This window comes from Geotrypetes seraphini, chromosome 3 (assembly GCF_902459505.1).
Source record: "Geotrypetes seraphini chromosome 3, aGeoSer1.1, whole genome shotgun sequence".
In the NCBI taxonomy this organism is placed as follows: Eukaryota; Metazoa; Chordata; class Amphibia; order Gymnophiona; family Dermophiidae; genus Geotrypetes; species Geotrypetes seraphini.
This window is the reverse complement of record NC_047086.1, coordinates 228,620,773-228,637,086: the sequence shown is the minus strand read 5'-3', so window position 1 is coordinate 228,637,086 and position 16,314 is coordinate 228,620,773. Positions and strand designations below refer to the sequence as shown.

Here is a 16,314-nt window from a genome sequence, read left to right as displayed (position 1 = left end):
GAAGTTACAGGAAAATACTTTTAAAACCAATAGGAGGAAATATTTTTTCACTCAGAGATAGTTAAGCTCTGGAACGCGTTGCCAGAGGTTGTGGTAAAAGCGGATAGCGTAGATGGTTTTAAGAAAGGTTTGGACAAATTCGTGGAGGAAAAGTCCATAGTCTGCTTATCCTGGATCGGTAGCATGGAATGTTGCTGCTCTTTGGGTTTTGGCTAGGTACTAGTGACCTGGATTGGCCACCTTGAGAACGCGCTACTTGGCTTGATGGACCATTGGTCTAACCCAGTAAGGCTATTCTTATGTTCCTATGAAGATCTGAGCCCAGAAGCGCAGGGCTGGATGCGCTGGGCCAGCTGTCGCCAAAGAGCAAGCTCATGTACGTTTCCTCCATGGCCCATAATAGGCCAGATACTCCACAAGATTTCAAGCAATCAGGGAACAGTCATTCTCATGGCTCCAGATTGGCCACGCAGACCTAGTGCATCTTTGAAGGGGCGCAAGTCTCAGACTGCAAGTACAGTTGGACCTTCTTTCTCAGGGACCACTGGCCATAGAAGATCCAAATTGCTTTGTTCTTAAGGCATTGCTCTTGAGAACATGGCGTTAGTGCGCAAGGGCTACTCTGCTTGGAGCCAAAAAGTCTATGACGGTCTCTGCTTATGCTTAAGGCATTGGTGCATTAAGGGGAATGAGAAGTTGTTCTCTGCTCCGATTTTGGTGGTGGTAGCTTTCCTCCAGGCAGGACTCTTTTATTTCAGGGTTCAAGAGCGTAAAGCTTTGTTGGCGTCTCATCTGGACAAAGCCAGAATCCTAAAGTAGGTGGTAGGGCTCAGGCCTCTAGTAAAACATCCGTTCCATCATGGAACCTTAATGTGGTTTTGATGGATCTAATACTCAAGACAATTTTTCTTGTGGCTATTACCTCATTGAGAAGAGTCTTGGTTTTCTTGCAGAGATCCTTTCCTCAAGTTCACAGAGGCAGGAATTTATTTGCACATCGTTCCATCCTTTTTGCCGAAGGTTGTTTCGGCTTTCTATGTCAATCAAGAAGTCAGATTGCTGGTGTTCCAGTCCACAGGTTCTGAGAAGGACCGGATTTAGAAAAAGTTGGATGTGAGAAGAGTTCTTCTCCAATATCTTGAAGTCAACAATGAGCTCAGGCTGTCTGGCCATCTTTTTGTGCTCACTAGTAAGGCTAGACATGACGCACCAGTTTCCAAGGCCATGATCTCCAGATAGATCCATAGGGTCATTTCATCAGCATATATTGCCTGTGGAAAACAGTCACAAGTCTCCATAAAGACTCATTCAACTAGAAGCATGGTTTGTTCGTGGGCTGAAACTCGGGCAATCTCCCTTGAGGAGATTGTAGGACTAAACTAAACTAAACCTTATGTTTGTATACCGCATCATCTCAACATTCGCAGAGCTCGACACGGTCCACTCTACATACATTTTTCAAGTTTTACAGAGTGGATGATTTACAGAGTGGCAAGGGAGGACTCCATCTTTGGATACTCAGTGTTATGAGCCAGCACAGTGGTCCCACCCTAGATTTCTGGGACTGCTTTTGTACATCCTGACCATCCAGAATGACACACCTGTTGCACTAGAAAAAAGAGATTAAGTTCTTGCATTGCTAATATCTTTTCTAGTAGATAGGTGTGTCATTCTGGAAACATCGCCCTGTTAGCTATCTCCTGCGTCTGCCTACTGTCTCAATCAGAAAGTTTGAGTCCAGTCTGAATTTGGATGTCAGTCAGACCTTAAGTGTATGAAGAATATTCTATTGCTATGAAACATTGAGGTTATACTTGAACTCCATAAAGGTTTCTGTTTGGCATGTTGGTTTCACTGTTTGATTGTTCAGTGGCAATATTTATCTTTTTGAATAGGCTTTTTCTATTCAGTTGGATGTCTCTGATATGGTTCAGATCTACTAGCAATAAAATCTGCAATTCTTAATTTTAATTTTTTTTCTTTATTTACTTGAGAAGTAGCTAATTTTATTTATATTTTATTGATTATGTGAACCGCTCTGTTATTGTATAAGGAAGGGCAGTATATTAAATTAAATAAACCATAAACCATGTTTAAGGTTTCAGAGCAGAACAAGAGTTGTAGTTTGGGAAGTTTCCCCATATCTCTCCTTCATATGTGTTTCTATATGGGGCTATTGTCTGCTTTGGTACAAACTGAAGGGAGCAACAGAGCCCTCTAGTGAAGGAGGAGGTATTCAAAAGCTGGAGTGGATTCCTTCTGCATGGCTTGCAAGCATGGGGGTATTATTACCTGTCTGTCCAGAATGGCACACCTATCTACTACAAAAGATATTACCAAGGTAAGAACCTAATCTCTTTTTCATAGATATATCAGCATGCAGTTGACAGTGCATGAAACCTATCCTGTGCATGCTTATTAGATATACTTTGAAAAGCTGACTGCCTGGTGGCCCTACAAAATAGCAGTTTGACACCCCTGATGTATAGTGTGTAATGCACTTTTGATGCATTGCTATGTTTCCTCTTTCAGAAAAAGGGCTCCTATTGTGTTCTGGACACAGGAGCAAGAGTTGGAGCTGCATCGCCTCTACGAAGAGTTTCAGGAAACTGATGGTACATCTTGCATGCACGCCTTCAGAAAGTACAAAATACTGCTATTAAGATCATTTAAGGCGCAAAGAAATACGACCATGTCTCTCCTCTTCTAATCGATGCTCATTAGTTGCCCGTCGAACATAGAATTAGTTATAAAATTCTATTGTTAACCTTCACTACTCGTTTAAACAACCAACCAGAGTTTATTGACAGACTCCTTATTCCTTATCATCCCGTTAAATCTCTTCGTTCCACGTCACAAAACCTCTTGGTCGTACCGTCCTTGAAACTGATCAACACGCTGAGATCTAATAACTTTGCCGTCATCACACCTTCTTTAGGAACTCATTGCCCAATCATTTACGAGTGGAATCCTCGATAAAGCAATTTAAAGCAAAACTCAAAACATTCTTATTTGAGGATGCTTTCGGATAAAACTGTCCTTTTTAGGACTAAGCCAACAATAGTCCCTCTCCCAACCTATTGTTTTAATCCTTAAGTGTGCTTTATTTTAAATATTGTAATTCAACCCTACTTTCCTAACTGTGTGTAGTTTCTATTTGTGTCTCATGTCAAAAGTCTATTAACCTAATATCGTATTGTACTATATTTTAATAGCCACTTGTGTTGTTTCTTTTTAAGATATCTTTTTATTAATACTGTACACCGCTTTGAAACTTGAGTTAGCGGTATAAAAAATGTTTTAATAAACTTGAAACTTGAAACATTAGTACTGGGGTTTAAGGAAGGATTCCACCTCTCCAAATGCATCACCAACTCCTGTCCTAGCCATGCTTTGTTATATTGAGTAAATCATGCTTGCCATTGTACTTCTGTTGTTGTCCTCCGTATATAGACTTATATAGTATTTATAGCATGTAATGCCATGCACTTACTTTGGATATATGGAAATTTGGGGCATTATTTTTTTCTGTACAAACATGTCAATAATGGCATTCAATAATTGCATACAAACATTAGTTTTAGCCTTGAACTCATACATTGTTTCCTCACCGTGATCAAAGACAAGGGTAGGCAATTCCAGTCCTCAAGAGCCGGAGCCAGGTCAGGTTTTCAGGATATCTACAATGAATATGTATGAGATGGATTCGCATGCACTGCCTCCTTGAGATGCAAATCTATCTCATGCATATTTATTGTGGATATCCTGAAAACCTGACCTGGCTCCGGCTCTCGAGGACCGGAATTGCCAACCCCTGACCTAAGAGATGGCAAAACAACCCAACAAAAAGGTGATATACCACCAAATATCCAAAACACTCCCCTTCCCCTCACCTCCCCATGCTTCCGGTTACAGATTCAACAAATAACTTCTAGCCCTTTGAGAAAATTGATCCCAGATTGGTGACTAGGTCTATTGATACATTTTCCACTGTCTGGGAGTACCTTTTTTTATATTTAGAAACTCCATTTTCAGTAAGTGAAACATCTCATTTCTCCATGCTGTTACAGAGCGTATGCCTGCTTCCAACAGATTGGTATACATTTGCGAACCAAAAGAAATGCTTTCTGCAAAAGAGTTTCAAGTTTAATAAGGATTTGATTAATCGCTTAATCAGAATTCGAAGTGATGTACATATCAATAAAATTACAAAATTTAGGGGACAACAAAATAAGTGACAAAATACAAAACATATTATAAACTAACATTACAGACATTAAAACACAAGGAAAGATAGGGAAAGGAAATACAAATTATTTGATAGTAAATAAGACATTCAGAGGGAAAAGGAAAAAGGAAGGGAAAGATCAATGTTTACACCTTTTTCTAGTCTCAAGATTTTTGGCATTTTAAAGGAAAGTGAAACCCGTTCTTTTGATCTGCAGACCACCCCACATGGTGATGCATAGTAAGGGCTCCTTTTACTAAGGTGAGCTAGTGTTTTTAGCGCATGCACAAGATTAGCGCGCACTAGCCGAAAAATTCCCGCCTGCTTAAAAGGAAGCGTTAGCGGCTAGCACGTGCTAAAACCGCTAGCGCACCTTTGGAAAAGGAGCCCCAAGCCTTTCTATTCTTGAACTCCATTTCCTTATTGCAACTTTGTTCTGTGTATGTGTGTCTGTTAGATATTCTGGGAAACATAATGAAGAATATTACTGCAAAGCGTTCCAGAGCCAGGATTATTGAGAAGCTGATCAGCATGGGGCTGGTGTCAGATCGCAAAGAGCTCTACAAGAAGCGGAGGAGGAGGAAGGAAAAATCCCATGGCTCGGTAGGATGGGTGAAAATAAACTTCACACTTGCAAATCCTTCCCTGTTGTCAAAGGCTCCTGAATATTGTTGTCTTCTTTTAATAACTTATCTGAAGCTAAAACACCACAGACATTCCTTTTTAAAACTAAACACATAATTTCTTCCTTTCTAAATGTTGCTGTCTTAATTTTACACAGTAATAATCACAAGTTAGCGACACCACTAGTTCAGTGTGTTCATTTTCAACTACAGTTCTATTTGTTTTGTTAACACTGCTGAATCTCTTGCAGACAGAAGAGGAGTTCCTGGAGGACCTAGGAATGGAAGGAGAGGGCGAGGAGGAAGATGATAGTAAGAGTGAGGAAGAGGAAAGGGCATGGGAAGAGATGATCGCCAGCAGCAGGAACAAGGCAAAAGTGGAGAGGTTTGATTTGGCTGGGACAGGATCACTGGCGCTGGTCAAGGAAGCTCAGAGTCTGGTGCTCAGCCTTCAACAGGAAGGTAAAGAGATCTTAACTGTGAAGCTGAAAGGGAGGGGAAGAGCCAAAAAAATGGGAGCATAGTTTAATATTTAAGATACAAATTTGTTTAAAGATCTTTTTTTCTTTTCTCCATACCCCTAGGATTTTCTGAGTCCCTTTTGTGGCTTCAGAATAGTTTGACAAGGATAGCGGATGACCGGGAAGAGGATGGTGAGTGTCTAATCTGATCACAATTTCTAAATCACAGCTCTAAATAATTTAGTAACATTAAAATAATAAAATTGTGTTTGTAAAGTGCTCAGACCCTTTAACCATCTATTCAGTGGTAACACCGAACTGTGGCTATTGTTGGGACCATCATTGCCTTTACAGTTCCAAAACCACCCACTCAATGCAGTCAATAATAAATACTGTAAGATTACGTGGCAGGTGGCTGATGGAATATATTATCAATGACCACAGGTTAAAAATAAAGTGCCAGTGCTTAAATGTGCTGTAGTGGAAAACTAATAGCCATGTTAAAATTGCTGGCCCCCTGACTCGAGTTTCGCACTCTTCCTCAGGAGGGGTCACTGTTGGTTGAAATGTACAATGAAAAATCCTAAATTAGTGCTACATTCTTTTCAATTAAATAATTTACTCAAACATAAACAGCCACATAAAACTAATGGTATTCTGAATTCATTACTTAAATAACTTGCTAATATTGCCAAATTCTAAATCACCTGCCCAGTCACGGCCTTTTCCGACCCAGAAGGCAAAGAAATCAGAACTGAATGAGGAGCGCCGCCTGAAGCTACCCACCTTATATTGCTGTTCACAAAGAACCCGGAAATGACATCATTCCTGATTCTACAACACCGATAGGGGAACCAATAATATATATCATAATTTATAACTGGAACCAGTCAATATCAACGTTTAATCCTTGTGGGGATAGGGTTTGCCAATTAAAGAGAGATCTGTGTTCCTTGGTTAATAAAAACTTAGACAAATCCCCTGAATATTCCTTGGCTTGGAACAAAGCATCAATGGGATGGGCCTCTTCCAGCCAATGTGCGACCAAGGGGGCAGTAACTCTGCATGTACATATGTTGCTAAGATGTTCAGTTACGCGGACCTTAATTTTCCTAATAGTTTGGCCGATGTAGTATTTGCCAGATGGGAATAGGTCAGTGCTTTATCTCCTGGATTCTTACTTTATATCATACTGGTATCAAAATTAATGGGGCCTACTCTGTGCCATCCGAGTTTCATAGGGGAACACGGCAGGGGTGCCCGCTCTCCCCTTTGCTTTTTGGCTTGGTGATTGAGCCCTTGGCGCAACAAATACGCCAGTCATGCCAAGTATTGGGCCTTAAATACAGGGGGAGGAACACAAATTATCTTTATTTGCGGATGATATTTTAGCCATAGTAGAGGGATCGGAGCAGTCACTCCTGGCTCTTCAAGACCTTATGATAGCTTATGGCAGTTGTCTGGGTTTAAAGCTAATCTGACTAAAACAGAGATTTTGAATCTTTCGGTACCAGCTTCAGCAATCCAGGAGTCCCATTTAGATATTTGGGGATTCAGTTGGGGGTTGATTGGTCTTCTTTGTTTTGACTTAATTATATTCTGCTGGTTGCTTCTTTGGGGCAAGACTTTGCTAGATGGGATAAATTGTATCTTTCTTGGATGGGTTGAATGGAGGTAGTGCGGATGATGGTACTCCCTAAATTTCTGTACCTCTTTCAAGTATTACCTATTGAAATCCCTAAAGTGTATTTTCAAAGCTGGCATAGGAGCATTCTGCGATTTATTTGGGGGAGGGGAGGGTTAGGCATCCCAGAGTGGCGAGATATGCCATGTTTAAATTCAAGGCGGAGGGGGGCTTGGAGATTCCCAATTTGGAACAGTTTTATAAGGCTGCACAGCTTTGAGCAGTGGTAGATTGGCATGCCACTCCGTTCAAATTATGGGTACGGGTAGAACAAGGATTGTTAGGGGGATCTAGGGGAGTTGGCACCTTACGTTATTTCCCATGGGTGGGATAGGGGACAAGGATCTGGCTGCCTTTTCTAATCCTTTCACTAGGTGGACGTTGCGGGTGTGAAAGGGGGCATCTCGGAAGTTAGTGGGTAAAGCCCAGGGGCTTCATTTTCTTCCTATTCTCTATGCAGCCAACTTCCAAATGGGTAGAGAGGGGGGCATTGTTAAACGCTAGGAGCGCAGGGGGTTGCAATGCTTTAGCCAGATTCTGGAGGGGGAGAATATTAAAGGGTTCCCTGAGGTTCAGGATCAATTTCAGTTGGAGCAGAGGTATTTATTCCCCTATTTACAGGTGAAAAATTATGTCATGCGAACTAAAATAGACCCTAATGCTTTCCAGTGTTCTGGTTTGAGGCACTGCTGTGGGATCTGCTGTGAGGGGGGTGTATCTCGGTCTTCTATCGAATGTTACATGCTGCTCCAAATCAGAAGACTTCTTATATGATGGCTTGGGAGGAGGATCTGGGGATCAATTATACGGGAGAGGAATGGGAACAGATTGCCTTGCAAATTCACCATGTGGCGGTGGCTCCGCAGTTGGTGGAGAATGCTATTAAGCTCTTAGTGCGATGGTATATTACGCCTGCAGTGCTTAGCAAAATGTATACTTCATGTACGGATAAGTGTTGGAGAGGGTATGGACAAAAGTGTTGGAGAGGGTGATACCAGGGGGAGTGGCTGACACTCAGGATAGACTGGCTTTTATGGCAGCCAGGCTGGTGCTGGCCTTTCATTGGAAGAGTCCCACGATGCCCACCTTGTTGATGTTGAAGGAAAAATTGGATTGGGTTCGTGAGAAATTTAGGCTTTTTGCTTTGTTAACACGGCACTGGCAACAATCTGAAGATCTTTAGGTTAGGTTCCTGGAGGTGGAGGGCAGTGTAACACTTGGATCATAGACTGCCATTGGCTTCTGGGGAGGGGACTGTTACTTTTGAGGGGATTTTTGCTCTGGTAATAACATTTTACTGTGTTTTTTTCTTGGTATGGGAATGACTAATTTATTGGTATGGGGGTGTCTCAGCAATTTTTTTGGGGGGTGGGGGGGAGGTCAGGGGGTTGGATAAGATGGGGGAGGGAGGTTTTTTTTGCTAGGATTGGTGTTGGGGATATAGGGGGTACTTTGATGCGGGTTACTGGAAACTTTAACACTGTACTAGTGCTTATAGTGCTGTTAATGGTTTTGTGGTGCTTCTGTTGAGCGCACTGTTGTGTTGCATTTTGTTCTTTGTATTTGAGAATGTTTAAGTAAAGAATTACAAAAAAAAAAAAAAAAAATGACAGATAAAACAGGGATTCTTCAGCGTCCCTCCAGTCCGGCACAGAATGGGTGGGTTTACACTCCTCTGCCAGCAGGTGGAGACTGAGACAATGACTTTTGGCTATAGTTCAAGTAAGCTGTACAGTCCCATCTACATTCAGTCTGTTCTCAGTCTCCAGCAGGTGGAGGTGGTAAGCCTGTGCCGTCTTTCCTTTGGTTAGTTAGGGCCTGTTGGATATGATTTGTGGCCTCTTTTTTTTGTCCCTGATTTTGTTTTAGCCATGTACAAGGCTTATTTGCAGGCAGCTGGGGGTCCTTCCCGGGGGTCACTGTTTTTTCAGGGGGGGGACTTTTGCCTTCGACATCTGCCTCAAGGCGGTGATCCCAGTTCCTTCTCAGGAGATTCACACCAGCAAGTACTCCATTTACTTCGTGGTGCCCAAGAAAGAGGGGGTCTTTACGGCCCATTTTGGATCTGAAGGGTGTCAACAGGGCACTCTGGGTTATGTCTTTTCGCATGGAAATCCTGAAGTCTGTGATTCTCGCTGTTCAGCCTGGGGAGTTTCTGATATCTCTCGATCTGATGTAGGCCTACCTTCATGTTCCGATTTGGGCCTTCCATCAGCGATTCCTTCACTTTGTGATTTTGGGAAAGCACTATCAGTTTTGTGCGCTTCCGTTTGATCTGGCCATGGTCTGGCGGACTTTCACCAAGATTATTGTGGTGGTGATGGCAGCCTTGCTCAAGGAGGGCATTATGTGAGCAGTATTTTGGACCCCTGAGGAAGGTTCATTTGAACCAAAACACAGACTGTCAGATCCCGTTATCAACAACTGGTGGTTTTTTTTTTGCTCTCAAGTGGATGTCATTACCTGTTGTTTGAACTTGATCTTTTAATAAACAACGATCTGAGAACATTGTTTTTCCAGTCTTTTGGTTTGGTTTTTTTTAAATTTCAGTAGAACTCCATCTCTTGTTCGCTGCAGTGACTTTCCTGCAACATCTCTAGCCATTTTTTCATGCTGCCATTGCAGCATTTTCAGCTCAAGGCAGATTGTACTGAGACTGCAAGTTGTGCTGCTTGGCCTTTGGTATTTTTAAAAATGTTTTTATTCTTATCTTATTTTCTTTTCTTCACCCTGCAGGGATCTCTCAGGCTGTGCCTCTGGTGCCACTGACAGAGGAGAGCGAGGATGCTTTGGAGAACAAACAATTTCAAAAGTTGCTGAAAAAAATGGGGGCACGACCCCCAGCTAACGAGCAGGTACAGTGCCTTTCCCCACCCTGCATCTTACTTTTCCACTGACTAATTAATTCTTTTACATTTGCAGCAAGTTTTTTTTCAGCTAGCAAAAACTTGTAATGATGTTAAAATGTGCATCCCAAAGATGTCATCTTCAGAGCTCCAGCTGCACAATCCTCCTCAGACTTGGTCAAATTAGGGAGTGGAAGAACTCTGAGACAAATTCATGTCCCTCCTCGTAGCAGGACCTATTCTCCAAGGGACAGCAGGCCAAATATTTTCATAGTAGGATGATGTTATCCAAAGGAGCCTGGCATAGAGCTTGCTAGCAAAAAAATATGCAGAAGCTTCTAGCAGTTTTGTACTGCACATGCGCGGGTGCCTTCCCGCCCAGTGTTTGAGCATAGGACACATTTCAAGTGTTCTCTTGTCAACATATTGCATGTGCATTTTGTGCCTTCCCCTACAAATTAGTATATCTTTTGTTTCAAGTTATTCTTCCTTTCCCATGTATTTTTGTAGGTATTTTGTGGCCCTTTTAAGTTTTCTTTCTTTTTTGCATTTAAACCTATACTTACACCAGAGCCTTGTCCTCAATTTGAACATGCCCCTTTTTGCTTCACAACTGAGGAATTTAATTTAGCTGTGATACTTTTTTTAATGTCAAAGACGACCTCCCAATGGCTTAAAGAGGTGTATCCAATGTAACCTAGTAAATGACGGCAGATAAAGACCATTGTGGTCCATTCAGTCTGCACTACAGTCTCTTTTTTTTTTTTTTTTTTGCTTTAATAGTTGTGCCTTAGAAGTTTGCCTAGCACTGTCATTAGGTTCCAACTACTGGAGTTGCTGTCCAAGCTCACTTCAGCCTTTCTAAACCATCTCAAATTATTGTAGTTCCCATCGAAGCCCTCCCCAGCCCATCCTAACTGTATAGTCATATAAGGTACACTGATCGTGCCAGTCTGCTCAGTTCCGGCTCTAGTTCTTCAAGTGATACCCTTCACTTTCTGATTAGAGATCCTCTGTGTTTGTCCCATGCTTTTTTGAAGTCCATCACCATTTTGCTCTCTACCAATTCCCTTGGGAGGTCATTCCAGGCATCCACCACCCTCCATGAAAAAGAATTTCCTAACATTACTCTTTAAGTTTACTGCCCCATAACCTCAATTTATGCCCTCTAGTTTTACCATATTCCACTTTCTGGAAAAGATTTTGTTCTGTAACATCTCTCCTGTTCTTCCTCTCCTCTAGCGTATACATATTCAGCTCTTCCAGTCTCTCTTTGTATGTCTTCTGGTTCAAACCCCTTGCCATTTTTGTCACCTTTCTCTTGACTACTTCAAGTCTTCTTATATACTGTCTCCATAATTGAACACAATACTCCAAATGGGGCCTCACCAACGACCTATACAGAGGCATAAGCACCTCCTTTCTTCTACTGGTTATGCCTCTCTCTACAAAGTCTAGCATCCTTCTGGCTACAGCCACCGCCTTGTCGCACTGTTTCTTCACTTTCAAATCCTCAAGATACTATCACACCTAGGCCCTCTCCCCATCCGTGCATATCATCCTCTCACCTTCCAGTACACATGGCTCCCTCAGATTTCTACTTCCCAAATGCATCACTGTGCAGCAATGTTGCTCACAAATATATTGAATAGAATCAACCCCAGCACTGATCCTTGAGGCACTCCACTATTCACCTTTCCTTCCTCCGAGTGAATTCCATTAAACACCACCCTCTGGTGTCAGGTGATCTCAGTCATTTCAGTTGATGCATCAGGTGCCTTGGACCTGCCCATGACTCTAAAACTTGTGCTCTCTGTTTGAAAATACTGTTGAGGATACAGAGCATGGGAAGTTTAACAGGAGAAGCTGTTGGGCTCCTCAAAGGCCAGCCCATTGAGTTTGGCTTCAGAAGCATCAACACCTGTGGCTGCCCAGACGTCAAGAAACGCTGGAAATGCACCAGCATCGAGGGGCTATCCACCTCGCTCAACGTTGGGCACTGTTAGTTGTCCCCGGGACTGGTCTGCATTGGATCTGACAACGAGAATGTGTATGGGTTCGGCATTATCCTCATCAGCATTGAAGGACCATTATTCTGAGTGTCAGAGGAAACCCAAGAAGCACAAGCATTGGTCCTCAATGATGCACAGTGCTGGAAGCGCTGGGGCATCGGAGTATCAGATACCCAAAAAGCATCTGGTGTGAGGACAAGGCATTGGATTTTATTTTCCATCTGTACACAAAAACTACTTAAATACCTTCTACACCTTTCCAAATCTGATCTTAAAACCAACTCCATAAAAGTTCATCTTAGTGAAATTGGCACTTACCATCGCTATGTAGCAGGCAGAGTGGATAAAAATCAATGATTTTTTTTTTTTTATTGGATTTTTAAAAACAAAATAAAATTTTTAAAAAATAAAATGCCTTTTTGAGGAAAAAGCTATCTAAAGATAGTTTTCTATTTAAGATACATTATAGTCTAAAAGTTATTCATAATGAAATAAGGATTAGTTTTTAATTATGTTGAAGAGGCTGTATATTCATGCAATGTTTTCATTTTTTGGTAAATGAGTTCCGTTAATCCATTCATAATGTTAAGGGCATGATTCAAATCAAGTCTTTCAGACTAGTGATTTAAATCGATTTGATTTAAATCAAATCTACCCTGGTAGGGTAAGCCTATCTCTGTTCAGCCTTTACTTGTTCAGTTTAAATGAGGTTTGCTTTCTGCTAAGCCCACTCTCAAACTTACAACTTTGTCTTGGGACCTCAGTATCGTTCTCATTCAGCTCTATTTGAGCCACTGGATACTTGCTACCTGAAGTTCTTGACTTGGAAGGCTTTGTGTTTGGTGGCAGTCACTTCAGGCCCAAATATCTGATTCACCTTACACACAGTTTCATCATATGAGTGGTTTTCTGCACTCATCCTAAGTTCCTTCTTAAGGTAGTGTCAGAATTCCATCTTAATCAGTCAGTTGTTCCCAAAACATGTCTATCCTGGTGACAACACACTGCATACCTTGGACTGCAAATGAGCCTTGACCTATCTGGAGCAGACTAAAGCCCACAGACAGTCCACCTAACCTTTTTGTTACTTTTGACTCAAATAGGATTGGGGGTAGCCATCAATACATGCACTTTATCCAGTTGGCTAGCAGACTGCATCTCCTTCTGGAGGGTCATGTAATGGTTCAGTGTCGGAGCCATGACAATGTCGGTAACTCACTTGAGATCAGTCTCTGTTGAGGAGATTTGCAGAGCTGCAATGTGGTTGTCGGTCCATACATTCATCTCTCACTGCTTTCTCAGGATTTCTGATGCAGCAGCTGGTTCAGTAAGTCAGCTCAGCAGAATTTCTTTGGGATGTAGAAGACAATGTCTCTATCCTAGGCCCATTTTCTTCTGTTCTATGTTGCACCTTCCCTTATTATTATCAGTTTATAAATTGGTTCCTGGTTGGCCTTGCTTTGTTGTAAGTCCCTATTGGCCAGTGTGTGTTGTATTCAGTGAGCTTGGTAGCTAGGAATTCCCAGCTGCAAGAAGATCACGTCCTGCTTGTCCTTTAAGCGAAGTTACCTGTATCAGATGTTTCCCAAGGACAGGGAGACATATGGTCACATACCTTACCATCTCCCCTAGGAGTTGTAAGCTTTTTGAAGTTAGCTGCTGGTCCCATGCAAACAAAACTGGTAGGAAGGCACTTGTTCATGTGTTTGTCAAACCAATGAAAAGCTTTTAGAACTTGGATGCTGGATAGAGTCTGTGCCAGGCTCCATCAGATAACATCACCCCCCTGATTGGGGGGATCTTCACTTCTGTACTGAGCATTGTTTCAGAGCTTTGTTAGCCAGCCACCTATCCCTGACAGAGAAGTTGTATACAGCTCTGTATAACTGGGGGTAGAGTTTTAGGAGACATAATTTGAAGCCTATAGGGCAGGGTTGTCCAATGTCAGTCCTCAAGGGCTGCAATCCAGTCGGGTTTTCAGGATTTCTCCAATGAATTTGCATGAGATCTATTTGTATGCACTGCTTCCGTTGTATGCAAATAGATCTCATGCATATTCATTTGGTAAATCCTGAAAACCCGACCTGGTGAGGGGGGCTGAGGTAGGGCAATCGTGTGTTTACTCTGAAGTGATTTATGCAATCATCCAATAGGTTTATTAGCATCCTAGCCTATTCAGTGTATAAATCTCACTTCTCGGTGATTAATGACTACTTCAGCAGCCACTTGTTTTAGGAATAAAATATCTTTTTTTTTTTTTTCCCATTATTTTTTATTTTCTAATTTTACATAAAGTGAACAACATATTAAAATACAATTGATAAATACACAATATCACTTTTATATCTAATACATCATGTTCTAAATATATTTTCTCCCTCTCCCTCCCCCCACCCTTCTATTACTTTTCAATCATACATTGCATATTATATATCATATTATGTAAAAATTATTTTCATTACCTCCCCTCTATGTGTGTCACTCAAAAATTATTAAAAAGAAGAAAAGAAGAAGAAAAATTCTATTGTTTATTCATTGCAATATTTTATCAATGGCCCCCATATTTTTATAAATTTAGTATATGTCCCTCTTTGTATTGCTATTGCTCTTTCCATTTTGTATATATGACAAATTGTATTCCACCAAAATGTATAATTTAGGTTTTTATAATTCTTCCAGTTGTTAGTTATATGTTGAATGGCAACCCCTGTCATAATTAATAAAAGCTTATTATTTTCTGGTGAAATTTGACTTTTTTTTCTCATCATCATTCCAAATAATATTGTATCATATGATATTAATATATGATTTTCCATCAATTTATTAATTTGTGGCCAAATTGAATTCCAAAAACTTTTAATGTAGGGACAGTGATACAATAAGTGATCTAATGTCCCTGGTTCTAGATTACAGTGCCAGCATTTATTGGACTTAGAACTGTCTAATTTTTGCAAACGTGTAGGGGTCCAAAAAGCTCTATGTAATAAAAAGAACCAAGTTTGTCTCATAGATGCTGACACTGTACATCCCATTCTCCAAGACCAAATTAGTGGCCATTGAGATGCATTAATCTGATGTCCAATCTCAATGCTCCAAATATCTCTTAGACCATTTTTTGGTTTTTTATTCAAATATCCAGATATTAATTTATACCACAATGCGGCTTGATGTCCTAGGAAGTCTGCTTGAAAACATAAGAACTTTAAACTATATTGATTATTTAATGTTTTCCATTCAGGGAACCCAACCTGAATGGCCTGCTTCAATTGCAACCATTTAAAACTTTGTGTTTTATTAAGACCAAATCTATGTTGCAATTGTGAAAAATCCAGCAGTTTACCTTCTGAAATAACATCGTCTAGAGATCTAATGCCTGCAATAATCCAGTTCTTCCAAAGGATTTGAACTCCGCCTATTTTGATCTTGGAGTTTATCCATAGAGATTGATTAGTTGATTTGTTTATTGGGATAGGTGTTAATTTACTTATAAATCTCAATGTTTTCCAAGTGTCCATTAAAATTTTATTTTCTCTGTATCTTCTAGGTATGTTAATACTTGGCAGATGAACTAAATTTAGGGGAAACATAAGGCGCCATTCTAAATATAACCAATCCGGTGCATTATCTATAAGTTCTGGGAGGATCCAATACATACCCTGACGTAGAATATAGGCTTGATGGTACCTATAGAAATTTGGAAAATTTACCCCTCCCTCCTTAATTGATTTTTGCAAAGTTACTAAAGCTATTCTAGGTGTTTTACCAAGCCAAAGAAATTTTGTTAAAATACTATTTAGCTTTTTATAAAAGGACCCCTGAAAATAAATAGGTATCATACTCATTTGGTAGCAAACTACAGGCAACATCATCATTTTAATAGTTTGAACTCTCCCCCACCAAGAAATATGTAATGGGTTCCATTGCTCGCATAACTCCGTAACTTTTTTTAATACTTGTTTTTCATTCTCTTTTACAGTATCTTCAATTGTATTTTTAACTTGAATGCCAAGATATTTAAATCCTTCTTCTTTCCATATGAATGGAAAAGTGTCAAATAATCCTTTTACACAATGAATGTTTAAAGGTATAATTTCAGATTTATTCCAATTAATTTTATAACCTGAAAATTTGCCAAATTTATCAATTAATTCCAATAAAGAAGATAAGGTAGACTCTGGATTTCTCAAATAAAGTAAAATATCATCAGCATAAGCTGAAATTTTATATTCCATATCTGAATATGGAATACCCTGTATCTCCCCCGTTTTTCTAATACATGGCCTGGTTCATTGCTTAGACAACCAACGAAGAAGGTTCATTGCTTGTCAGTATTGTGAGCCAGGAGCTAGAACTTAGATATTAGAAGACTTAGAGAACTTAGAGGAATGTAATGATAAATCAGAGTGCTAATTTGTGACTCTGTACAGTGCAGCGTGCATCCAGTAGCGCTATAGAAATAA

The 16,314-nt window shown here is 40.5% G+C and overlaps 1 protein-coding gene across 4 annotated transcripts in view; it reads left to right on the top strand.

The window, feature by feature from the left end:
* The window catches only part of TIMELESS (timeless circadian regulator), a 154,843-nt gene that overhangs the window by 115,685 nt on the left and 22,844 nt on the right, over positions 1 to 16,314 (top strand). For all 4 annotated transcript variants that reach the window (XM_033937325.1, XM_033937322.1, XM_033937321.1 and 1 more), the window contains exons 23-27: positions 2,533 to 2,615; positions 4,686 to 4,831; positions 5,103 to 5,313; positions 5,436 to 5,504; positions 9,733 to 9,851. In XM_033937325.1, coding sequence (XP_033793216.1) covers positions 2,533 to 2,615; positions 4,686 to 4,831; positions 5,103 to 5,313; positions 5,436 to 5,504; positions 9,733 to 9,851 — 628 coding nt within the window. The remainder of the gene's footprint in view (positions 1 to 2,532; positions 2,616 to 4,685; positions 4,832 to 5,102; positions 5,314 to 5,435; positions 5,505 to 9,732; positions 9,852 to 16,314) is intronic.